Genomic DNA, 27,995 nt, shown 5'->3' with positions numbered 1-27,995 from the left:
TCCAATCTTCCTTTCTTGGCCAGAGGGGTACATGATGAAATTTAACGCTAACACGGGCAAACAAAATTTCTTATTTAAGCACTACTAATTAAACAACAGAATAGATAAGTGCAAAGAGAATAAAAATACACATAATATTACTTAAATATACCTATTCGCCAATTTGTATCAGTGACATTGAGCAATATGGAAATAATAATTAAATTAGAAGATCTCCAAAACAATTGTCGTATTTTGTAAAAATTACTATATATTGTTGCATTTATTGCACGAGATCAAATTACTCAAAAAAGTTGCCAAAATTTTGTATTGTAAATGCACCTCTGTTAAATGTAAACAAATTGCGTTTAAACTCTTTAATATTCAATACTGAATTGCTTTATTCTGATGTAGTGACTACTAAAACATCGTTGTCATTTCGAGTATGTTGCGTGTTATTTTAAATATAGTTTATCTATTTGTAATTTGTGAAAAATAACAAGAATTGAATGTCTGTTCGTCTCATAGGTAAAGGATAAATATATAGTTGACATTTTATTGGAAATTAATTGTAAGTTATAAAAAATAATTAATAATTATGTTAGTTTTTTTAAATTTGAATAAATAAATTAAATCTATAGATTATGTTTTTGTGTTAAATAGAGTATGTTTAGTTAACTTTGACATTTATTTTAATATTTTAAATAAGCGGCAACATTAATTAAAACTACCAAACATCTTTTCAGCTCATGCTGATTGCTGATATTGCCGCCATTTTTATTGTTTTCTTGTATCCTGATTTTATTTACGAAACAAAGTGAATTAATTGTAAGAAGTTATAGAATAAAATATTTTGTATATTTTATATTTGAAGCAAAGTTAACCTATTTGGGTAAGTATCATAATTTTTTTTATTCTTGATATCATTAATTGTTACTACTCACGTCACGTTACAATATCGATTATTTTTCCACCGGCGCAATTATTTATGCATATATATTTATACTAAATAACTATTTATCCATTTTGAATTGTTTTTATATTGTATACTAATTTTGACATACTTTTAAAACATCAAAACACACAACAACATCACAAGGTTGTCAAAAATGTATTGGTTTTAATAGTTTAATATCGGTTTTTCTCAAATATAAACTTTATAAGGATGATAAATATTCAATTAAGATATAATATACATGATTGTTTTAATAATTTACGAATTCTTGATAATATATTTTCAGAATAACAACAATGGTCTATAGTTAATCATTTAATATCTTCGTCTGAAATACTTAACGAATCGAACACTTAAGGAAAAGTTAGTTTACGCTAGCTGATATGTACTTTAATATATTTGCTCACAGCTTAATTTAGTTTACATCTAATAAGAATACATGATAAATGATTATTCAAATAATATGTGCAATAACTACAAGGAAATTAAATTTGATATCAAAACATATACAAAGTACCATTAATCATCATTGAGTTGTTCCCTATTAATGTATTTATGAATGCAATTTAATTTAAAACAATAACTTGCATTTTAATACATTCAATTTTATAACAGTAAAAACCGAGTCCACATTTAATAAAGCAACTTAAGGTTCTAAGAGTCGGTTTCAAGTAAAAAGAAAATATAAACAAATAAATCATGACATAAACACTCAATATTCTTCATAGTTCCTTAAAATAATTACATTTTTAATATTTATTAATGAGTTATGAAGAATATAATACACTTCCATAAATTATACTTCTTTAAAAAAACCAAAATTGTAACATGTACTTTTGCCTACAACATTCAATTACTGTTTAAATATAAAGTATTTATATGGTTAACTGAGAAGTTATTGGGTAGCCGTTTGATACACGGATTTACTGTTACCTATATAATATATTTTGTTAGTAATTTAGAATCTTTTTAATTGGCTATAAGTAATGTTTTCAATATTATGTTTTAAATTAGTAATTAAGTTTTCAATGCAAACAAATTTATATTATGTCTGGGATCTGGTACATGTTTGTACTTATAAGAAACAATAACATAAAATCAATGCTCGTGTTGTCAGCTTCATTTATACCAGTTACAACTGTATCCCTACTCCTATAATTATATTATACTAAAACCTTCTTAAAACATGCTGAATCTTTCATGATAATTATTATATATATTGTAATGAAAAAACCCCTACTTTGTTCTTTTAAATTGATCTAAAGAATTAGTTGTATTAATGAGACATGTCATAATTACTTAACTTAGTGTTGTGAATAGACTCTGTATCTATAGATCTAAAACAAGAAACATTGAAATAGCCCTAATCTTCAGATTTATTGTCGTTATTGTACAAGACCTGTCTAGCCTTTATCTACCTTTTGTTAATATGGTCTGTAGTCTGTACCAACTATGATTATTACATAGTTTAATAAAAATAATATAATTTGTTTATCTACATATATGAAACTGAATGCCCTAGTCTATTACAAAGAAAATAAAAAAGAAGACATGGTTTTGTTTAGGACATTATTAGCAAGTAATTGGTGTGGAGCATTAATCAATCTTCCTTATAAACTAGTGTCGCTATTCATTCGAACATTTTTTACAATGTTAGTGCAATATAACGTCAGCAATAATTTTCCATATTTTTACCAAACATAAAAAAAGTATAAGAATCATAGAAATCTATCATTAATAGCGATATATCAGCCGATTTGGATTTTTTTTTCTAGGACAAGTTTCATACTCCTGTTTGTATTTATTGACTTGAAAGAAATCTTGAAATCAGTTATATCTTATTAAAATTTTATAAATAACAAAATTTATAATTATATTGGAATTAGTTAAGCTATTACGAACTATCAAGTTCTATATTTTAAGATATATGTCTTTTATGAATCAATAGCATTTAGTAAAGTTTTTAAAGTAAAAACTTTACAAAGGATTTACTGATTAAAGTTTTATAATTTTGGTATTATGCCAACAATATTTTAACTGTAGTACGAAAATTTTACAAATTTGTTAATTTTCACAGTGGCCTCTGTCTTAAAAGATGAAATCATTGTACTCTCCTTTCAGTTGATCAAATAACGATCGTTAAATGTCATTCATGTCGTTCTTGATATGATTTATCGTAAATATAACAATATGACTATTATTCGTCGTCATTAAAATTTAATATAAAAACTCATAAATAACAATACTTTCCTATAAAGATTCAACTTTTAATGCGAAAATTATTTATAATATTAATTTGACAATGCATTCTTAAGACTATATTCTTTCGTACTAAAATGAATGCTCTACCGTCATCCATCACGAAGTCAAACATCTGTGAAATCTTTGGCGCAATCTTTTTGATTAAGCGTCTAGCGAAATTGAAACGGGATGTCCTCATCTTTATTTTTACAAGATGTTCAGGCGACTTAATTAAAGTATTGATTTGTAATAACTCATGATCATGTCCAGCCCATCTGGACAAAGAATAAAACGCTTTGCGTGCATGTATTTTACTTTTATGGTACTTGCCATTTCATGTGAACTTACATGCAATAGAGAACACATGGTCATTATAGTCATGTGGGCTGTTGGAGAAAAATGGGGATGTAATTGTCGCCTCATCCCTTTCAAAGGGGGACGGGTGGGGCGTCGTCGATAGCTGATATCAGAAATAGAATAATAATTATCGGTGGTGGCGGCGTGGTGGTGGGCCGAGAGCCACCGGTCACTTTCCCGCGGCTCGACCGTCAACAAACGGTCGCTCGGCAACCACTCATGACATATGCATGAGAGCGGCATGAACGACGCCACAGCCGCTTAAATATACAAGGACGGACGAGGAAATTACTGGAGAAGCAAATAAATACATACAAGATGTCTCCTGCGCTGCTAGCGTGTGGCACGCCCACGAGCATTTCCAATTACCCTCACGGAACGTCTACTGCGTTTCTTACAATTCACTGTTATTTTACCACCTCGCCACCACCATCTTCATAAGTCATGAACGCTAGCCCGATGTACAATTGAATGTTCTACTCTGAATTATTTTTGTTTCTACCTTGCACGCTACACTTAACAATTCTTACGTGAATGGCATACTTGCATTTTTAACTTAGACTTAGATAACCAAAACTATGATAGGATTATATATGCCTATATGAAGTTGTAATATTGGAAAAAAATGTCATATGATTATACTAATATTATAAAAAGAAAAGTATTGTTTACTTTAACTGCATTCGTGGAGAAACTACTGATTCTATTGATATAAACGTCGCGTAAGGTTTTAAGTTTGAAATAGCGCGTATACGTAATACATTTTACGTTGTATAATTAAGATGCATAAGTAAAGCTAATGACTACATAAACGGGGAACATATACCCATCTTATACAGAATGACTCACGATTCGTGTCTTAAGATTAAAAAAAAATCAGTTATGTTATCTTTTCATCACCAAAATGAATGAAGTAGAATTTGAGCATTTTTCATAAGTTTGGAATTTTCGTTTGGATCTTAATTATTAATGCCTATTACTTTATCCGAGATATGATCAGTTCTGCCTTGGAGAAGAATTTGCCTTATTGGGAGCTACATTATAACACCAATTCGAAAAAGAAAAAACTTTGACCTAAGACGACCGTGCGAAAGAAACTCAGAGCATTTGTCCTTTTTTTGTCAGATTGTGATTGTTTACATTATACATATACCTACTTAATATATCAAAGAAATAGCCAGAAGGCGTTTCATTACCACGGTGGGTTATCAACTGATCTCACTAATTGTATAATGACCTTTACCGCACACAATTATTCCTTAACTTATTTTATTTGTCAACAGAAGCGTTTTGACCAAAAATTTAATCATATTATTAAAGTTATTGAATGTACATTTGAATTAAATTATTAAACTAATTTTTAGACAGGTATTAAGAGATTGGATTTTTCTGTGAAAAATATGATAAGTAGCTAATATAGTATAGTAACAAACAATTCTTTAATATTTTTTTGGTGAATGATTTAAAATAAGTTAGGTAAGAAAGTAACTTACCTAGCGATGGGGTGTCGGGCGGCGCAAAGAAGTTATGATCGATATGAGCATCAAATATTTAGATACGTGGCGCCGACCCTGGAGGAAACGGAATAGATAACTGTATTTTGAAAGGCCGCTAGGGATTAATTTACCTCTGTTACTATATTAATTAAACATTTAATTGAATTACTTTTTATATAAATCCTCATCGTTTTGCTAAAAGTAAGATTAAGGAAATTTATAACTTCGATTGTTTTATATTAACGACGATGATAGTTTTGGAAAGATTCTACAGCAAATATAGAGTAGATGGGAAAAGTTTATGTATAAACATTTATTTATTTTGCCAGTGAGCAATCTCATAGCTCTTACAAAGCAAATAATGTATATGTAATATGTAAATGTATCAAAGATTAACCGGAACGTCTTGTAAGTAAGCCTGTAATGCTTTTACGGCTCGTTGGGCATTATGCTATCCTAGAGCAGATCCGACGGGCTCGGGTGAGTCTTCAAGCGTGAAATAAGCGCGATTGCTTTGTGTCAAGTGGCAATCACGTCTGGATGGATCAGAATGCCATTTTCACGTGACTACTACTTTTGTAATAAGTTTAGACACGATTTTTTTTTATTTTACTTATTAATTTACCATCTTAAATTTTTGAAGTATTACTCTCTTCACACAATTTGAGAGTTAATTGAACGGAACGAAAAAGACGTTTTTTATTTCACATTACCTAGGGGTTACCATTGCTTTTTAAACCGGAACTCACCTATAATGAGAATTTTATTTGACGATAGAGTATCTGATGAATAGTTGTACATACCCAGATGGCCTTGCATAAAACCCTACCAGTAAAACTATGTTTACATATGTTTACTCGCCCAAAATTGATGCTAAAGTTACGGAAGAAATAGAAAGTAAATTCCTCTTCCTTTTTTTACCAAACTATCAAACTCGTACTACGAAGAAGTAGTTTTACTAAGTACACGCACTTTTTTGTAATATGATAATTACTAGGATTGTACCTTATTAAGACATGGTATTATAAATAGGGTTCGTAAAAAACGTTTGGAATAATGTGTCTAAGTTGTCACAAATAATAATATAAATGTTCTTGGTAATTTACAATTGTAATGACGTATGTTGGCAAACATATAATTGTGTCGTATTAAACGTTTTCTTTTATAGTTTTGTTTGCTTCTGACCATTAGCTCTATTTCCTAATAAGTAATGTCTTCGCTTTTGTTCGCCTCAAAGGAGCTAAGTAATATTTGATATGGTTGTTGTCACAAACTTTGAAAAACTAACTTTATATCGTCTTATACAAGATTGCCGGGGACCAAAGTTGAGTTCACTTGTTAACTTTCTTAATTTTCATAAATATCTTTGAGGCTTTTATTAAAAAGAAAAACTATACTTTCTCTCAAATATTATTTAATGAATGGGATACTAAACATTTGTCAAAATTATTAAGTTATAACGTTATAACTTAAATTAATTTAGGCTCATGGTTTATCATACACATACTGTTGTTTTATTCTCGAAAACTGAATTTCCAAGACATAGTCAATAATAATATGGATTTGGGTATTTTTAAGCAAATAAATGATGGCAATGCACTTATATTTATTATTTAGGAATAGTGGGCAAAACATTCGCAAAATAGAAATTTAATAGTAAAATAATTAATGAACATCGCAATCCATAGTTCAATTGTAAAAGGAACCTTTCCTCCCCTAGATAATAATTTAAATGGTTTGACATCTGTCGATTCTCTTTGTAACAGTCGCGTGTTCGAAACATCCACTTGTCTCGGGTCGGGTGGCGTGTGTTCTCATGGGTCGTTGAATATTTTATCAGCTCGCTAGGAACAAATTACAGGCTGTATCAAAACCCCGTCTTCGACAATTACTTTTAACTTTATGTCTAGAAAGAAAGTCTGCAAGAATAATTAGGTCACCACTGCATAATTGGCCTACCACTTGTGATGTTCCCACATTCGATATGATACACTGCGTTGTTACAAAGCAGCTGCTGCAATCTCACATAACTTAATAGATTTATTAATAATGAGTTATGAATTATTGTATCGCTGCGGTGTGTATGTATATTAAATGAAACTTTCGATGTTTCGCGTCAATTAAATATTCGTCCCATATTTACGTAACGATGTTAATGGTTGTATTACACAGTCGCTTATATCAATTTCACATTTTTAAAAACTTTATACAGTTTTAGGATTATAAGGGCTATTATGCATTTTTTAATAAAACTAGTTTTAAATGGCACTAAATTTATAGAGATTTATATTCAATTTGAATATATATATCTCACAAAAATGCATGGAATAAATGTTTGTTGGATCTCTTGAACGTATGCGAGTTGCAAAATCTACAAATCAAAACTGGTTTCATAGTTTCAATTTTTTTTCGTATATTACCAATTGTAATAAACTATGAAGTTATTTTAAAAATCATTTAAAAGAAAAAAAACATCAGTTACGAATGTAATGAGAAATCGTTGCTTAATATTTTAATTAGCTATATTGATTACTATATAGTCCATATAGTAATAGTAACTGATGAAGATCGGCAGTAGTTTTTATATTTATGAAAACTCAGTGTTTCTTCAATCAATAATCTACGTACTTATTTTACTTAGTTCATTTATCATTACAGTACTTATGATAAAATAAAACGAATGAAAGGTTTTATTCGAGAAGGTTCCAAACATAGTCCATATCAATACCTATATATCTTTGATATTACTTTTCGAAGCTTGAATTTTTGTTGATGTCTAGTTTCCATGGTAACGATTGTCTTCGACAGACTCGGCGGTGGACTATTAGCTATTGACAAATAGGTAGTTATCTACTATTCATATTGGTCACTGCATGTACTAATGTTGTTGGCCAAACATGTCATGCGTGTTCGATGTGTTTGATCGTAACGATTATTTCGTTTCTCTATTGATTAATCTTATAATCGTCTATGGAAAGTCATTTTCTATAGCGTCACTGATTTCATAGATAGCCTATTTATTTAATGGAAATGTCCATTTTATTTGAAACAAAACAGTTAATACTTGATTACAAATACTGTTCAATTGTAGGTTAATATCAATAGGTACGTAATACAAACAGATAATAAAAATGATAATACTCTTTACTTATATATTCTATACATTAAACATGCAGCCATGTTGCATCTATATGATTCAGGGATAATTATATAAAAAATGCATTATTTTTCTGTAAAGAAAATGTTCTTTTATTTTTGTAATATTATAGTAATTAGTTCTTCAGTCAATTTGTTAAGTGATGTCAATAGTGGCTATTGTTTCGTTAACGACTTTATTGCATGTAACTTAGGTTTCTACTTTATACTTCCATGTATTACTTTAGCATAAAATTAAATGACTACTTACAAAGTCAATATCTCATACGATACAATCTATGTATGACAGCCGTGTGACATTTGTTAATGTTACACAACTATCATTATTTTTGGATCATTTGCCTTCGATTTCTGCCTCTTTCCAAAATCGTCTGAGGCGGTCGTTTGAAATAGTTAATTCACGGAAATTAAGTAATTAAATTTACCTTTGTCAAGGCACATGTAGACTTCGACGTGACTCTTTTTATTTATTCTTCGAGCATCAACTATCCTAAATACTATCGCGAGGAACTTACTGACTCTTTTACTTAATAAAAAAATCTTGTCTTTTTTAATTAATTTATAAAGACATAATTACTACATGTATTAGCACAGAACACACAATTTATTGCAATATTTTAAACGCTTCTACTTCTACATATTGTAATTTATCTATATATTGAAAGCCAAACAGTTTTCTATATATTTAAAGCGTTCTCCTTTTTTGTTTGATAGCTATTGATGGATGATGTGAAATGCCAAGCTGAAAGACCTTACAGGGTTATATGTCTCATTAGCGTACTTATTTCTTGTAAAGCAAAACTTATAGGACAGAATAGATTCTTAGGTGATGCGATTTGAAACTTGAAAATATTTTGTCAGAAAGACATCGCACAATAGATGAACGATCCTATGAGTTTAAGAGATTTTATTTTATAACCCAAACAGAAAGAGATACATAAATATGAACAGGAAATTTACTAATATGTAGTTACCAATCTAGAACTTTTGATGATAAAAAAGTATAGAACGTTGAAGAAAATATTGCCATTTACTGACACATAGATCTTGTTTCAGAAAACAAACTGTAGACGACTAATAGAACAAACGCAACTATTTCTTTTTGTTGCGGTAATTTTAGCTCTTAATGGTATTTATAACTTAAAACATAAAGGATAATAATAAAGTAAACAGAAACTTATAGATACATGATGTCAATTCGAGATTCAAGAGTCGAGATGGCCCAGTGGTTAGAACGCGTGCATCTTAACCGATGATTGCGGGTTCAAACCCAGGCAAGCACCGCTGATTCATGTGCTTAATTTGTCTTTATAATTCATCTCGTGCTCGGCGGTGAAGGTGAGGAAAAACCTGCATGTGACAAATTTCATAGAAGTTCTGCCACATATGTATCCCACCAACCCGCATTGGAACAGTGTGGTGGAATATGTTCCAAACTTTCTCCTCAAAGGGAGAGGAGGCCTTTAGCCCAGCAGTGGGAATTTACAGGCTGTTGTTGATGTCAATTAAATTAAAACTATCCAATAATGCTAGAATACCTACCTACCTACCTATTATTTTGTCTTAAAAGAAAGGTTAAGAATAAAAAGAAATTGTTATGTATCCAGATCGGAATGTATCGTCTGCTATGTTTTAAATAATTTTATTCCTTATTTTTTTTTTTTTGAATAAGTATATACGCGGCAAATTTGATGTTTTCCTTATAATAATATTTTTTTATGGTATCTAAATATATTTAAGACTGAACTAGTAAGGTATCTGTTGATATCCAATTATTATGTGATTGTACTCAATGTGTGAAATGTTTTTAAAATGTTAAATTTTAAGACGTTACAAAGTTAACAAAAACTATAATCTCTGTTCGCTGTTTTCATAACACCGTATAAACTACTTATAAGGTTTAACTTGCATGGAGATTTTAAAAAGTTAAGATATATATATTTTATACGTAGTTTCTTAAATGTTGAAATGAGAAAACTCGTAAGGTTTTTTCGTGCGCGAGTTAATAAGTGAGTCCTGAGCGTTTTAACGGGTAACTTTGTATGTAACGTCAGGCAAGTTCTTGGCACGGACTTCAAAGAGCATATTAAGCCATATCACAAGATTCACAAGTAGTGGAAGTTATGAACATGTATAATAATACAGGAAGCAAGTTTCATACGCCATACATTCTCCGTAACAATATCGAGTACCTGAGTATTCATTTTCACTTCTCTTAGGCCAATGACTGCATTTTTGATAACTGTAAAATGGAAATGATTATATAAACAAAATGCATGTAAATAAACCCTGAGATAATTGGATGTACCATTTTTAACCAATTTGTTTCTGACAAAAACATAACTTAGCTGAGCGTAGAAAATGCATATATTGTGTTTAAATTATATTCTCATCTCAGTGAGGATGAAACTTTAGAAAAGTGAAACAAAAAGACCGACATAGTATGATTACATATAATTTTTATTGACTATTTCTGTGACCTACTTAACAGTCGAATAGAAAACTTTAGCCGAAAATTGGAAATGTTTAAGAGTATAACTATTTATAGAGTTTAGAATAATTCGCGGTGTACGTTATCACAGGCGGTATGTAGGTTGGCTTAAGGCATAGCATAGTGTCGTCTTGCGGTGTGACTTGTTAAGTCTTCGTTTCCGGGGCACAATAAGAGGCAGGGGTGTTGTCGGCTGAGCACTGCGCATGTGCAGCGACGGCGCCCCGGAGTCTAGCAGGCCGGTACTAACGCCCGTGCTGAGCCCGAAAGGTGCCAGTCGACTCGCGCTCTCCACAGGAAACGGACGCCTAAGCGAAATAGCCGGGACCAATATGCCACCACACGCGCTCCCTTATCATATATATTATCATGTAGGTGCCTTTTTACAGGCTCAAGTGAATAAAAAAGAATCCCAACTCGAAATTAGTCTTTAATCAGCTTTCTATTGTTCTAGGTACTAATCACCTTGTCCTAAACGCCCTGGTTGAATAATAGGTGAGTATTTTACCCGCTCTTTTTAGATCACACCTTTTTAATTACACGACATTAGCGTCAATACGCGCGTGTTGTTTATTAACTTGAATGGGACCATTATTTATTTGAACCATTGTTATCAGCATTCCTTTGTATATCTACAGTATGTTCTCAGTTTCGAGGTACACTGTTAATAATGAGACTTCGTGTGATTATTTGGGACATAAAATGATTGCCATCTGTTCATTCGTTTCGCAGTGACGTCGGGGTCTAAGTAGGTAAACGTTGGTAGCAAGACAGCTGTTAGTGACATTTGGAGCGGTTATTTTTTTATTTTTTTGCTTAAGGTCCATAGGTAGGTCTTTGTGAGGCGAACACCTGCTTTACGAGGCAGGGAATAATCACCTCTACCATTCAATTACCAATTTTTTATCACTATATTTAATCAATAATTAGTTTTCCTATACGCACGATTACTTTGACCGTAATTATATGTGTGCATTTTTAATGAAAATTCTTATCAAAAGGTAAATTTAACATTATTTATCTGATATGTAGAGCTTTTATGATCTCTTTTAATTTTACTTCATCAGCAATAGATCAAGTATTTCATATTATTCTCGTACACACTTAATGTCATTGAATAATACAATTTTATTTGTTAGACAAATTAATATATTTTATACTCCCATACTTAATATAATTTTCAGTACCTATTTAACGAAAGTAACGTATTATTATCAAAAACAGGAAGCGCAATTTTGTACGTTTCGAGTAACCTTTGTGATGCGCGCGAATGTCGTAGCCCGTAGTGGGCGTACACCCGTGTCAATGACCCTACTCACCTGCTGCTCAGAAGCGCGAATTAGCATATTTAGGCTGATCTTGCACGTTGCAATAATAACATTGACAACAGAACTATTTGGGATTGTTATATTATGTGTTTCATTTATATTTAATTTTTGCACATTGTAATTTTTTTTTTTTTAATATACTTAGAAATTTATTCGTGAAATATAATAGCTATAATTTTGGTTTATTTAATAGCTTATTTTTTTGCTTTAGAAAAGAAACAATGAGCATACTTTTATTAGTTACACAGTATATTTGGTTGGAACATTTCAACAGAGATGTAGCGTTATAATTGAGACTGTCTTTTGTTATAGTAACTTTGGGGATAACTTTTTGTTCACAACCCTAACTCAATAGGCTATTTGTGTGAGAAGTCTGTACCTACTCAGCACGTGCGATCTTCCAACTTCTAGTTTTATATCTATACATTATAGAGTATAGTTACTTATTATAGTTAGAACAGTTATTTGATTTTTTTCAAAAAATCGTACCATGTATGCGTACGAAAAATTTTCAGATAACTCGATGACACGCGTGAATCTTAACTGAAAAATACTATTTCCAATCCAGGCAAATACTACAGCTTTTTTTGTCTCTCATTTGTATATAAAATTAAATTTGAGTTCGGTGGTGGATAAATCGTGAGGAAACATGTATATGTTAGATCAAATTCAGCCACATATTATACATCAACCCGTATTGAATCAGTGTTGTGGATTTACTTCCGATCCTTCTAAGGAAAGAGGCCTTAGCCGGGAATTGGCACGTTTGCAGGCTGGAGATGTGGGACGTTTTACCAAATGATAAAAATAAACTAAAGCAATTTTTTTTATAGCTTCAATATGTTATGCCTTGGGTTTTAATTAATTATCATCGTTTATAAGCTGTCGAATTTATGTTCTATGCTTATTATGTTTTTTTTTTCAACAAAATAGCTCGATTTCAAAGCAACAATAGTTTGAAAGGAATTTCATACATAACCCCGTTGTACCGCGTCCTAACTATGGTTATTGAACCGATTCCGGCACGCTAAGCTTTTTTGTTATTTGCGGAGAATATCAACAATACAAACATGCAATGAACTTACTCACAATAAAATATATTTACTTTTTGTTATACATAGTTACTATCAGTTTTTTCTTCTCATATATAAATTAACAGGTCATAATAACCTGGCGTTGGGTAAACGCTTACTGTTCAATTAATATGAAGATTATTATTACTTCTAGAGTTCTTATTTATCAATAATAAAGAAGTGTTCACAAATAGAATTTATAATCGCCTTTTCAAAAAAAAATCACTTAATGATAAATAAAAAATTAAGCAACATTGTATGCACTCACCCTTAGCTCTTATAGTTAATCTACATACATATATTTATAAATTTAAGATATGTTTTTTTTTGGCCGAGCCTAAATACTAAACCAATATACATAAAACTTATATAAGAAGATAAAGTGCTTTCTGTGAATGTTTGAATATGTAATTGTGTGTAGATACATGGCATATAACTTCTGTGGACGGTTTTGCTTATAATGGGTAAAATATAAACATACCTAAATGTTCGTTATTTTCAAGTTTCTAACATTAAGCACAATATCACGGAAAATTATATTGAAACATAAAAAGTAATATCAACTAAGTGTTAAATATAATTGTAGAAATGGCTATTAATTCGTAGATTGCTATTAAACTGAGTGAGTACAAAAAGCGAAGTAAGTACTCGAGTTGATAAGATCAGCGGACCGGCTGTCACCAAATCGCCGTCTGATGATTGTTTGTTAGTTTGTAATAAAACGTCGGCGGGTAGCGGGATCGATACCCGCGCGGCATACCGGCGCCAGCCTGCACCAAACGATGATTGATTTTTGTATTATAAATTGATTAAAATGAAGTAAGCGAACAAAGCAAATGTTATATACGGTATAGCAATATTGACATTTGCCTACTATATATACGAGACACATATTAAATGAATCGTAGTATCTAAACGGAATAAGTCCCATGATAAAATTTTCTTTTTTACTTTTGTTCCTAAGAATGAAACTAAACCCTATAGTGTATAGAAACCTATATGTTAGTGGCCCGTCCCGGCTTCGTAAGGGTAAAATTCTTACAAAGTTTTTCATCCAGTTGGTCTCTCCCCCCTTGAAGTTGAAATTCCAAAAATTCTTTAATGGCGGATGTTTACGCTACAGTCTGTAGAGTACGTTGACGGTCAAATCAAATGATTTTTAGGTACAGTTGATGAGGACAGTATCTTAAAGGAAGAATCGTAGTATACAGACTCAATAGAAAAAAAAAATGGTTTGAACAGTGAGATAGTCTAGATTCTAAAATATTTAGATAACCTTACCGACTTTACCTCAAACGAAATATATAGCTTTTTGAGTCAAAACTAAATATCGATATTTTTTTAATTTAGATACAATGAAACGCGACGCCTACGGCGACGATGGTCCCATGCAGAAGCGACAGCGGCAGACCGACGATGAAGTCACCTTCCTTATACCGAGCAAGGTAAGGATTTTGCACTCAGACAGCTTGACAGCATTTATATTCTGAACGAAGGTTCTAGTTTTTTTTTTTTTAAATAGTCCTTTATAGATTATAATTCCTAATTCAAGGATTGTTTTTTATTTTAAATGCTTTCTTTACATTATACAGAAAAGGTAGAGCATGAAAGAGTTCTGTTAAAATGGTTTTGTTTATAAATTGTGTGTAAAGTTTTTCGAAGTAACAAAATTACGCATACTATGCTCTTTATGATAGTTCTTATAATAAAATATATACAAATGCTATTTTTGTTTTTGTGTACCTCACATTTCTTGAGACTTGTGGAGGTGAAAGATTATTCAGTTTTCAAACAAATTTTACCCGTCGCGTTATAGCATCTTGAAATTATTTTATAATTCATAAAAGCATTTTTAATTAATATTATATATATAAATACTTTAAATTGCTTGACAAATTGATTTTTTTCTAATTTAAGTTAAAACAGTTTAACTTTATACTTGTCGATAATATGACAACAGTTTTTTCTTTCGAAACAATTTATTTCTTACACCATACAATTACATAGTTTTATCTACTAACATTTATATTCACCCAATCTGGTATTTGATGCCAGGACGGCATACTTGGAGTATTACACTTTGACGACCTCCGTGGTCGAGTGGTGTGTACACCGGTTTTCATGGGTACTTTTCGGTACTCTGAGGTCCCGGGTTCGATTCCCGGTCGAGTCGATGTAGATTACCATTAGTTTTCTATGTTGTCTTGGATCTGGGTGTTTGTGGTAACGTCGTTACTTCTGATTTCCATAACACAAGTGCTTCAGCTACTTACATTGGGATCAGAGTAATGTATGTGATGTTGTCTCGTATATTTATTTATATATTTATTTATATATATATAATTTTGTCGTATCAATCAACAGGTGGCCGGCTCAATTATCGGGAAAGGGGGTTCGAATATATCCAAGTTGAGGAATGAGGTCAGTATTTAATTGTTTATTCAACTATTGGTCGACGTGTTAACCTGATCATTTATTTATTTACTTGTATAAAATTTTGAAAGAATATATTTTTTTCAAAACTAACCCATATGTATACTATACAGATTAGTTTCAGTCATTAAGTAGTCTCGTTAGACAGCGTAATTAAATTTATATTAATTTTATACGATATTTTAAGCTACATTACAGATATTTGTAAGTATGTCGTATATTAGAAGTTGTACAGAATGTATTATAATGTCCCTATTCTTTAGAAGGTTAGTAAAAGAACTTACAATTTTTGTTATGTTTAGCAATTAAATAATGGTAAAGTATTAATTCCTTTAATAATACAGGTATAAAATTACAATCGAAATAAATCGGGTTTATTTTTCTTTTGTACGAATGGTAATGAAATGGAGTATAAATGTATACATTTATCAGTATCCAAAATGCTAACTTAATAGATTAACATTTTCTCACTACAGGTACGAACGTAAACGTTTAAATGAACCGCTTTTTTGGTTGGGTAACGCGATAACCGTACCCATATCTTTTGCCTTGGGCTTTTTGAACGATCTTTGGGTTTGTTATACTTGAAGCAGCGTATGCTTCGGTGGTCGGAGGACCATCGGGTGACGCGCGCGGCAGTCCGTAGGCTAGACAATAACCCCCCGGCAGCCAGTTACAGGTTCTTACTGCCCCCGAGACAACTGCCTCTGTGTCAGTAGCGCGACGCACCGCGCGCCTCCGTACGCATCTACACCGTTTACCATTTTCAATCGTAATACTTGTACCTCGATACTGTTTCATTTCCACGTAGCGCCATTGAAAGGCGACGCTTCGTCTCATCTTAATCCTCCTCTGTGTTTGGCCTAAAGTATCGAGTTATGGGTATGTCTGTAATCAAAGGGTATAGTTAATTACATTGCTTGGGATGTGGGGTCGTTGGAAATGGTATGCGTCACGGTGTCGGTCCCCGGAGTGCGAGGCGCGTGGTGCGCCGCTACAGCGACTCTTGGTTGCCGGTCCCGCCCCGCCGGACGTCGCTGCCCCGCACCCGCCGCCCCGCCACGCAGTACAAAGCCTCTATAACAGTCCCAGATTGCCCCGGCCCCGAACGGTAAACTATATCGCCAAACTACTCTCAAACCTTACAGCCCGACGCCTCATACTGTACGTCAACAGTCAGGAGAACACGTTAGCCGCTTCATCCCGACAGATCCCATCACGACCGTGGACGATGCACGTCTAATTTTACCCATGACTCCTCCCGTTTTCTAGACCTCGGTGTCGCATCCTCTCGCCGCTAAGTTTTCTTAGACCACGATATGTTTCCAATGATCCCGACACAGTAACTTTTGTATTATTATGTAAGGCTATCACGCTTTGTATGATATCAGACCGATATGAGTCCTCCCTGACCGTTGATTTTTACACCGTTTATAAGTATTGTGATGTGATTTTCATTCGCGACTTCCGGTTTTGATGTTTCGTAACCGATGTTTTATTTTTCAGAGTTCTGTCCATAACGGCGTCGGATATCGACACGATTATGGAAATTGTAAAAGACATACTTCCAAATTTGGCTGATGTAAGTATGCTGGCAAACACTATACTCTTCTATCGAAATAAATAAAACTCAATTTATGTGTGTTTGTCGTTATTAAATGTTTTGAGTTAGGTATCTAACTACCCGTGTACTAAACAAATATTCGTAAGAGATCCATAAAGTAATTATTATTGGGGAAACATTCGCTTGTGTCACTCTTAGTACATACATGTCTGAGTCGAAAATATTTGTCAATGTTTATATAGAAAATATGTTACAACGACGATATTTGTTAGGGTGCTCCGAAGGGTGGCACCAGTGACGACTTGGACGTCCGCCTACTGATACATCAAAGCCGAGCCGGTTGTGTCATCGGCAAGGCTGGAGCCAAGATCAAAGAACTGCGGGAGGTAAGTACCCTTGAAACTGCAAAAAAGAATTTGATAGACAGATTTTTGGTTCGTTTTTCCTTAAATAATATATAAAAAATGTAATTGGCAATTCTTCATAAACGGAAACGGTTGTCATACTTTATACAGTTGAAAAATCGGCACGGCATTATACGGCGTGAGTTCAAATAAACCGTGAGGTCGCTACATTGTAGGTACACAGAATCAATACATCTATATCAAATATCAATAAGTCTTCTATAGCGATTAGTCAGATTAGCTACATGTATATATTAGGATATAAACAAAACAGATAATTGATTAATTATTTATGAAAATAGTAAAAGATTTAAGTCAGCAAGTATGTGTAATATTTCTGGGCTCCTAAAATGATGCAAAGGTATCTTTTAAGGGAGACTTGGAACTTATTTTACTACACTGTTCCACTTTGATCTGGTTACTTTTGTGGCAGAGCTTCACTAGCCACGTGCACTCAGTATAAGTTGGATCAAACACATAGAATGTCAGGGATTCTGACCTCAGTTTTAACTCGAAATCATCAATTAAGGCAGTTTATCCGTTAAATATTCTCATCATTAATATCTTAATAAAAATAAATATTGTAGTTTTAGCAAAGCAAGTATAACAGTGATGAACTTAACTCAGTTAATGTTGTCTTAAATTTTCGCGATTATTACACATTTAAATAAAACTAATTATAACGGATGAATCGCGTATATTAATTATTTTTAAACATCCCGACGTTTCGAGCACTTTGGTCTACCCGTGACCACGAACACTGCAAAGTGCTCGAAACGTCCGGATGTTTAAAAATAATTAATATACGCGATTCATCCGTTATAATTAGTTTTATTTAACTCAGTCAACAACATTAGCCTCTCAACTCGTAGTTTCAATAGGTGGAGGCAGCATCGCCACGCGCTCCTCGCTCGGTGTAAGCGTAGCGGTGCTGCTCGGTGTAATTAAGGCTCGCAACAGCTGCCAGTGACTTGATTCTCATCTGTCGAGGCGCGAGCAATAATGAAGAGATTTTTTTCTTTCGCCGATGTTTCGGCGTCCGCGGATGAAGGGCAGATGTGAAAGCAGCTGCCGCCCGTATCCCGTCTTATCTCGATCCGACGGATGTTTTAGACAATTTACCTAGTTTTTTATTCGACTTTGTTGGCTTTAGTCGATTTCGTCTTCGCGTAGAGAGTTTCAACTTCTCGCATCTGCTTTCTGTGGACTTATATATTCATTTTATTTTTCTTTAATTTTTGTATCTATTAAATATTGTATTTTTCCAATTTTTACTAATATTCCTATGATACTTCCATTTAAGCTTAAATTTGTGTTAAGTGTGTAAAGTTGTCAGGATCGATCTGCGTCTTTCTACATCGAAATCGAAAATATTTCGAAAAATACTTTGTTCAAGTAGGCTAGGCTAGTAGGTTTTTCAAACATTTTCACTTTTCGATTTCGTCATTCTACAGAACTTACTATAAGTAAAGCTACCACCGGTTCGGAATTCTACCGAGAATAACCAGCAAGAAACTCAGTAGTTATATCGCGAGGCGATCCCAAACCCATTGTGCTATGACGCCACTATATTTTTTTTACTGCAATAATACCTTTTGTTGCGATTTATATTAAATGCAGACCATTTTGAGCAGTTGTGGTCCTAACAGTAAATCGTTAAAAATACATTAGAGTAATAGGCAATAACCTGATAACTTCATAAGCGATCAATTTATCGGATATCCGAAGCCGATGTGCGCGTTCTCGACCTGATCAAGTTTAAAAGCCTTCGCAATTTGTCATCGTGTATAGGAACGCCGCACACTCTATAGAAGCGTCCACGAACGGACATCGCTTCACAACGATCAATTACAGAGAGCTAACTATAACTAGTAGAAGTTTTAAAACATCCGATGCGCTTGCAACTTTGCAATCTCGTACACTCGTATTGTGTTCCGTGACTTTGACTAACTTACTTAAACTTTGTCGATTCGTATTATTTGTTATCGATGATAAAAATGATTTTATTTTTTTGAATTAAAAAGTTCGCATATCGTTAATGAAAATTTACTTTTTTGCAACATTAAATGTCTCATAAAATATTCATAAATTTTGTTTCTATACGTTGTTGGTTGGAAAGTAAAACGATTCTCTCGCCTTACGTACAGTTACCGTCAATCAGCTGTTCTGTATAAAAACTCTTTTTTATGCTCTCATAACCTTATGCACGTTATGTTCGATTTTCTTTGAGGCTTCCTTTAATGTGAATATGAAGTTTTTGTTGCATTTCTCAAAAGATTATGCGTCAAATTTACCTAAGGTATTTTTTGTCGCTGATCAGCTGTTCCCAAACGTTCTTTGTTCATAATTCTGTAGCGAATTCCTTGGCAGTCAATGGACTCTACCTGTGAGAACAAAACGATTAATACATAGATTTCTAGCAAACGGGTACCCATTTTGTATATAATGTGTACAGTATCATCAATAGATCAAATTGTAGGTTTTTATACATTGTGTACCTACTTCTTTGTTGCGAAATGAAAATAAATTTGTGAGCCACGTCGAGTTTACATAGACACATCTATCGGTTGGTACTTTGAGAACGATTGACGCTCTAGCTGGATACTTGCGACACATTATTAACAATTGCAAATTTTATTTTCATTATTTTGACATAAACAAAAACAAAAAGTTTTCGAAATTTAAATTAAACCATTTCGGTCCCTCTCATCGTCATCGTCATATATAGATGACGGAGTTATGTACGAATATAATATATAAAAAAACCCAAATCTTAATTAAAATTTTTAGCAAACAATAAATTGACTATCGACTGTTAGAAGTTTATTGAAATAGTTTGTAAATGTCATTATTATGTTTTTCTAGTGTACACATTTATTACTTCGATAAAACAACATCAATCTTTGATATTGACGTCACGGCTGCCATATGCCAAACTAATGCGCTGACGTAGTTAAACCATATAAGTGTCTGTGGCTCTTTAATTATAAAACACCTCATGTCCCGGATTTAGTGTCTTTATAGAGAATTCAACATTTTTAAGCAACATTCGTAAAGCCATGTCTTAAAATAGCGCAAAGGCCAAGTAGTCAGTGGTTCAAAGCAACAATACGCGTCTTAGTCGGGCTCACGTCGCAGTCGTAGCATCGGCCGAGCGGCGCGTGCGCGGGCGGCAGCTGCGGCGGCAGGTGTTCGCGCAGCCGCGCCGGAAGGCCGCACAAAAACGCGCCTCGCACCTGGGCACCTCGCACACTACCTACCTACTTGCACAATGCTCCGTCCTGACCTCGCTAAATAGAAATTTCGAACACATGCTCGCCGAGCTCCGACCCGACGACGATTTTGTAAACGGGAGCAGGTACCCGCCGGTACATGTTTCCTCTCGATTGTTGCACCCTCGTCTGCAAACGACGTTGAATACCCCATATAATAATAGAGCAATGGAAGTACATTAAATCTTAAATTTATGAAATTCGTTTCTTAATCAAAGCAAAAATTTTACTGTAATTAAATTTGAAACGAACATAGCGAACTTCGACTGGATTTAACAGTTGAACCGACACCATATATACCGTACACCGGCTGAATTGAATTGTTCGACTCTGATTGTCTGGAGCTTAGGCGAGCTTAAGCGATTGCGGAGCGCTCGCTGGCCGCTAGGTGTTACTATCGAAGGGTGGCTGAACACGTGTCGGTGGGGTTTCATCCGTCGGAAGCTCGGCGCCGCGCTAGAGTTACCGGCGCACGTGACGCGCGGAAGGTTTTTGTTTACCGCCTCCACATCCTCCACACAAAACTAGACGAGCGGATATGTGGAGCACTCATTGTACCTTTGCGTTGCGTTTCATTCACGATGCCTAAATCTTAATTAAAATATAATTAAATAAATACCCTTCCCTATCACTTATTGTTTTTATTATTTAAGCAATTGTGTTGTTTATTTATAACCGATAAACAAAGGGATGTTGTTTAGGGATAGCTTTTTATAATATGGAGGTATTAAAAGGAAGCGATCGATGTCCTATGTCGTTGTTGCGTAGACTACGTTTAGGTGCATTACAATTGTAATAAAATTCCCGCGGGTGGCGTAGGTGTAATTTGAACCGGTCACATATGTCGCCTGGCGTAATTACAGGCGATGTCGCGGTGACAACGGCAATTAGGCGCGCGGGCACGCGAGCCCGCTTCCGTTTCCGATCGAACCGTCGCGCTACGGCTTCTCTATCATCAAACGCTACCCTATTTATCGACCCATTTAAATAATATACTTTTTACGTTCTCACGAGATAATTGGATTTTAAAAATCGAATACCTACACATCAGGTTATTCTTTTTACTCGTTTTGCTTATTTGCAGAATTGGAATGTTTAAGTTCTTTAAAGCGTTTTGACTGGCGAGAATTGCCAAATTCGCGTCTAATTGCATCATTTTGTAGTAGGAATATTAATTGTTATTATTTGGAGCTTTGATGTGTCGAATCTTGTGTCGTTATTAAAATTGAATTTTCTCTTTAGATAAGCTGTCACTTGTCACTAAAGTTTATGAGTTATGACAAATAGAGACGTACGAGAGGCTATACGGCCTGCAAGTTAGTTTTGAGTCGTAGGCGTGGCGCGTGCGGGCGCGGGGGTGGCGCAGCCCTACAAGTGCAGCCCGCGGCAGGGGAGGGGGTCAGGTGTTGCACGCTATCGTCATTCGTCGCCGCTAATACTCATTCCTATCGCGCCCTTCCTCGGGGTTGGTCGTCGGACACCGAGCTTCGCTAACGCAAAGCGATACTTTGATCGCTCTCTTTAACCTTGCTTTGTCCGATCGGTTTCGCGAGTGTTAACAACATGAGTGATTCGTGTGTTATAAATGTATTAAGTAATGAAACGGTTCTACTGTTAAATATGAGGTCAGTTGTGTATTAATACTTAAAATGTTGTTAGAGTTTAAAATCGTTTTTCGAATTTTATTCTTTAAAAATTACATATGAGTATGTGTGTACTAATTTTCAAAAGTATGCATCTACATTCGGTGAAGGCGTGCGACTATGAATTGCGTAACTATTATTATTTTTGCGGTAGTGCCGTGAACGGTGTCAGTGTCCGACGTGTCGGTGTTGTTTGTGCGTGCCGAAGCAGCGCGGCCGGGCCACGTGCGGTCGATTTCGCCGCGCAGGCGCGTTTGACCGATTTAAACGTCACACGATCGCCGACTGTACAAAGGCCTCGTATTGGGAAATTAAAGATTATTTATGCATTATTAGAAGACATCGTTACTTTGAATGTGCAAATAAATCAATAAAGAAAATGCTAACACATCAACGGTTCCCTTAAAAATTGGAGAAATTCAATTTCTTATGGATTCACTTATCGTATCAGTCAATTGAATTTGACAACTTTTACTATAAAATTAATAAGAGTATAAAATAGTCGTAGCAATAAATATATACTTATTTCTTAATTCTAATACTTATATAATATTTTGTTATTATATGAATAAAAAATATGATGGTCGATTATAAGGGTTTTGGATCTCAGAGAAAATAATCATATTGTAACGTTTTCTATGATAAAGGGCCGAAGCTCTCATCTTTGCAATGTTTGATAGTAAAGAAACACTTTCCTTAAGAAAATTCTTAACCATTTTAAACTGGTCCTTCAAATTACAATAATATCATCAAATTAAAAAGAAATTCAGAAATTAGTCAAATTCCGACTATATTTATTCGATTGAAATCAAGGTTAATAATTATTTATAGAGTGGTTTTTTAATATGGAATCTTCGATTTGTAACTTAAATAAATTGTATAGAAAACTGGCGCCCGGCTGAAGATCTTTTCGAACCCCGCGCCGCAGAGCTCGGAGCGTGTCGTGCAGCTTGTAGGCAAGCCGGACGCGGTCGCAGCCGGAGTGAGGGAGGTGCTGCATCTCATACGGCAGGTGAGTCGATACTAAGGGAAAACAATATTATTATTATTTATTTCTGTCGTGCGATAAAGGTCTGTGAGAAGAATACGTCGAGATGTATGTTTTTGTTTTGTTTTTATGATATAGGTTGGCGGACGAGCATATGGGCCACCTGATGGAAAGTGGTCACCATCACCCATAGACAATGACACTGTAAGAAATATTACCTTACATCGTCATGTGCCACCAACCTTGGGAACTAAGATGTTATGTCCCTTGTGCCTGTAGTTACGCTGGCTCACTCACCCTTCAAACCGGAACACAATAATAATGAGTACTGTTATTTGGCGGTAGAATAACTGGTGAGTGGGTGGTACCTACCCAGACGGGCTTGCACAAAGCTCTACCACCAAGTATGTGTGAACTTAAACGGATAGAATACGAAATGAGTACGTAAGAGCTATGAAGAGGCTACCGTGACAGAAATGTTGTGAGGAAACCGCACTATCATGCGATAGATATAATGCGGATATGACTATCAGTATTATTTTATTTAAATTCTAATAATTCTACGATATCTCTCCAAAGACGCGCCTCTATATGTTTATGTTATGTTGTGTCTTGATATGGTTTTAAAGAATACAATATTATTGCTTTTTTACTATATATAATAAAAAGTAGGGCGTGTGTAAGTATGCCTGTGTGTGCCTTTAAGAATAGAGTAATATCGAAATGACAGGTGTGTGATGTATCACATGGAAACGGACGGTCTTTGAATATGTATATATGTCGTTTGTACAGGTAACAGTGTAGGGCAAAAATTATACTAAAATCGGCCTTATGTAAGCCGTCGATTATCTTAAACGGTTTAGAAGCGCTCGCCTTTATACTTAACGACAGGTGTGCGTCGCAGCTGCTTATAATATATTTTGCAATTGAAAACTTATCCTCATAGGAATTTTAAATGTTAAACGAGTTCTAAGTTATAAATAACTAGCAATTGTATGCAAGATGTTCTTTTGTAACTGCTTTACATTGTTAAGATTTTACACATACATGTACAAACTTAATTAGCCTAACTTTTTAGTAGTTAGTAACCGAAATGAAAAACGAGTCGAAACTATTCCAGGTACCGATCAAGGGTGGTATCCAGAATTACGATCCGCACAACTACGACGACTTCTACGCCGACGAGTATGGCGGTTTCGGCAGCGGTCAGGGGCCTCGGGGTGCCGGGCCTCGCGGAGGACCACCGCGCGGGCCGCCCCGGGGCCCCCCGCCCATGGGCCCCGGCGGCAGGCCGCCCCCGCCCCGGGGAGGGCCCCCTATGGGCCGCAACGGTCCCCCGCCACCGAGAGCGTTCAACGACTTCGCGGGTCCCGGACCTCGCGGCAACTTCAATGGCCCGCCTCGTGGAAACTTCGGCGGCGGCGGCGGCGGTGGCGGGGGCTTCGGCAACAACTTTGGAGGCAACCGCTCGTCGCCCGGTGGAAACTTTAACGGAAACGGTGGCAACCAGCAAGAGACCACCACCCAAGTTACTATTCCCAAAGACGTAAGTCCCCTCAACTATAATATGAAATAAAAAAATATATTGAAGTAATCCCAATTTCTCGGGTGTTGATAACTTGAATTTGAGAGTATTTAACTAAAAACCACTAATATAATTAATAAATATCGGGCCCCACGATACAGGTCTCCTAGTGTGGGGTCCAAAGATAATCAAACATTTAAAATTGCTAAAACCATAATGCACCAAAACCAATGGAAATCATTGTAATCGTTTAAGCTAAGTTTAAGAAGATTAATATTGTGCCATATGTTCTAATCTATTATGTAAGCATTGTGTTTTTTCAATAAAGTTTTTTTTATAATTTTTTTTTTTTATAATGTGACGTGGTCTCGCCGGCAGCTGGCGGGCGCCATAATCGGCAAGGCGGGCTCGCGCATCCGCAAGATCCGCGCGGAGAGCGGCGCCGGCATCGAGATCGCCGAGCCGCTGCCCGGCGCCGCCGACCGCATCATCACCATCACCGGCACCCCGCAGCGCATCCAGAAGGCGCAGTACCTGCTGCAGCAGAGGTGATACTCGCCTCACTGTTCATTCCACCCGATACTCTCCAGTGATCCTGATACAAATCCCCCCAACCCTACATCGTGACACTAAATACTGCTATCACATGATATCGTTATGGTGTTACCTATTTTTGTTTTCGTAACTTATTTTCCTGCTGCAGCAGAGGTGATGACACTCGCCGCACTGTTCATTCCACCCGATACTCGACCAGTGACCCCGATACAAATCCCCAACCCTACATCGTGACACTAAATACTGCTAATCACATGATTTCAATATTGTGTTACCTATTTTTGTTTTCGTGACTTATTTTAATTTAATAAATTTTTTACAAACACTTTACAGTCACCAAAGATGCCCTTCGAATCCATAAAACCATTAGCTTACATTTCATTACATTTTTTGTCATTACGTTGTAGGTACGTATAACGATTTTTTAAAAGCATGACATGAAATAAAATTACAAAATATTTTTTACTGACTGTTCAAAATAACTTGTGAACTTGATACATGCATGCATATTTGATCATATTTAAAAAATGCATTGCATGCAAACGCAGTCGATGTCCATCGCTCCATTTTTTTGTAATTTATTTATTGCAAAAGTGACATTCAATCCCAGCTTCAGCTTTCGGTTATAAGATATATCATAATTGTATTTATGAGTCCTCTCCACAGCTTATTTCAGATAGACATTACTAATTAATGGAAATTATTTTTAATATTAAAGTCAAAATAGTAAATAGCAATAATTAAAATCTATTAATTGTACTTAACTAAAATTGCTTTATATTGCAACATACTAATCAAGTTTATTGAGCAATTGACTCGCATTTAAACTCATAAAAATGAGGATCAAAAAATAAATCTCTTGAAATGATTAAATCTTTACTAACAGAGCATTGTTTTGAAATAGAATGTTTGAAGAGTTCCCAGAATTGGCCCCAAACAAAAATATGCATAAGTAAAAAACATACTAAGGTAACATTTGTATATGATTTCTAGTAGTTTGATTATTCCTAGTTTTCGTTTCAATTTGGGTATTTCATTCATTCTTAATCTTTGGCCACTATTTTAAGTTTTAATGTAATTTATTTTCATACATTCTACAGTAGTATTATTTAGAATATATGTTGATGATTAATTAAATGACCGTTGTATTTCTTGTTATATATTATAATATGTGTATTGTAATTTAATGCCTCAATGATCTATGTACATTCTGTCTAACATTTTGTTGTGAATAATATTTTAGGTGTGAACTCATCAACTAACGGGATTGGCTGACAACCGTGCGTTGTATGGAAGACTAGTGATTTTGTTGTTTGATTATATATATAACAAAAAATCACTAATCTGCCTACAAAGCTCAGGTACTCACTTCGAACGAAGATCACTCTTTCATGCAACTCTCCTGACATCTTCTTGTTTTCATCTTCGTGCTAACAATTTTGTTTCCATGTATGTAATTACTTGTATGTCACTTAACAAATGCTCATGATATTTTTTTTTGTTAATTTTACAGTGTACACGAGAGCAACCCGAACCTCGGACGTGGGAATTTTTGATTCTAAGTAAATGATGAAATAGGATCTAAGATAACTTAAGTCACCTCAAATCATTAATATGGAATAGGACACTACTGTGTATCTGAGGCTCACATTTGTAACTGAACTTTTTACCACTATGAAATATCAAATAAATAATGTTTATATAATATAAATATTAAGAAGTAATAAAAATAATAACATACGATGAAACATAACATTATTCTAACTCCCTAATGATAAACTTGAATTTGTACAAAATTGGTCAATCCTCGAAATAAACTGTGGCTTTGTTTCTTCGTTCTACACCAACTTAATTAACCACTTTAACTCAATTATTGGGAAAGAATATAGATTATATTCATTTTCTTGTTTTTCAATTCTGCTAAATATCTTAGTTTAATAAAATAGGTAGCGTCCATTATGGAACATCTTACTCTTGAATCTTTTTACAAGATAAATATACAAATAAATCATCAGAGTACTGCTTTCATAATATAAGGATGTTGCGTTCTGCAAGATTTACTTTAAAGAGAGAAAAATTATACATGTTCAAAGTACCTGCGATTAATATCAGCTGGATGGAAACATCGGTAATGAAATTTCCTTTTATTATAATCACATCAAATTATTAATGTGGTGGGCTGGTTGCAATCAATAGAAACATCGATATAATCCATATATAATATTAGTTGTGATTTCTATTTTAAATCCCACTTTTTCCTTTCTCATTTGCTGTTTGATTATTAATTAATAATTCGTTTTGGTGAATCTGTTATTTATAATATACCCTACACATAGATCTTACCTGCTATTTACGGGTTTTTAATTTAACCAGTAAATTTTAAAATCTTAAGAGAATGCATTTATCATTAATGATTATAAAGTAATTTAACAAATATTGTGTCTAATGACAATGATTTAATTTTCTGATGATTTGTTACATCGATCTATTTTTAAGTGAATAGCAAATAAAATAAAAAGGTTTATTTTGTGAAAA

The 27,995-nt window shown here is 34.2% G+C and overlaps 1 protein-coding gene across 4 annotated transcripts; it reads left to right on the top strand.

The window, feature by feature from the left end:
* The first annotated feature begins 691 nt into the window (after positions 1–691).
* On the top strand, positions 692–27,995 carry LOC124537161 (heterogeneous nuclear ribonucleoprotein K). 4 transcript variants are annotated; one of them, XM_047113879.1, is made up of 11 exons: positions 693–871; positions 11,130–11,170; positions 14,427–14,521; positions 15,441–15,497; positions 16,577–16,620; positions 17,016–17,091; positions 17,346–17,459; positions 23,276–23,404; positions 24,501–24,926; positions 25,284–25,453; positions 26,974–27,995. In XM_047113879.1, the coding sequence occupies exons 3-11, from the start codon at positions 14,432–14,434 to the stop codon at positions 27,014–27,016; spliced, it is 1,149 nt and encodes a 382-aa protein (XP_046969835.1). In that variant the 5' UTR covers positions 693–871; positions 11,130–11,170; positions 14,427–14,431; the 3' UTR covers positions 27,017–27,995. The 4 variants fall into 4 exon arrangements, with proteins under 4 accessions (XP_046969837.1, XP_046969838.1, XP_046969835.1 ...); XM_047113880.1 differs by lacking the exon at positions 693–871 and adding an exon at positions 10,931–11,046; XM_047113881.1 differs by lacking the exon at positions 11,130–11,170 and having other exon boundaries at positions 692–871.

Source organism: Vanessa cardui, chromosome 18 (assembly GCF_905220365.1).
Source record: "Vanessa cardui chromosome 18, ilVanCard2.1, whole genome shotgun sequence".
NCBI lineage: Eukaryota > Metazoa > Arthropoda > Insecta > Lepidoptera > Nymphalidae > Vanessa > Vanessa cardui.
Note: the sequence above shows the minus strand (reverse complement) of the source record. Positions and strands in the feature narration are given on the sequence as shown.

Excerpts from the sequence above, each read along its gene's own strand:
- LOC124537161 (XM_047113881.1), top strand. The coding sequence starts at position 14,432 with ATGAAACGCGACGCCTACGGCGACGATGGTCCCATGCAGAAGCGACAG. Across the intron at positions 16,621-17,015 it reads GATTGCCCCGGCCCCGAACG|AGTTCTGTCCATAACGGCGT; the intron begins GTAAACTATATC and ends TTTATTTTTCAG. Across the intron at positions 17,092-17,345 it reads TACTTCCAAATTTGGCTGAT|GGTGCTCCGAAGGGTGGCAC; the intron begins GTAAGTATGCTG and ends GATATTTGTTAG.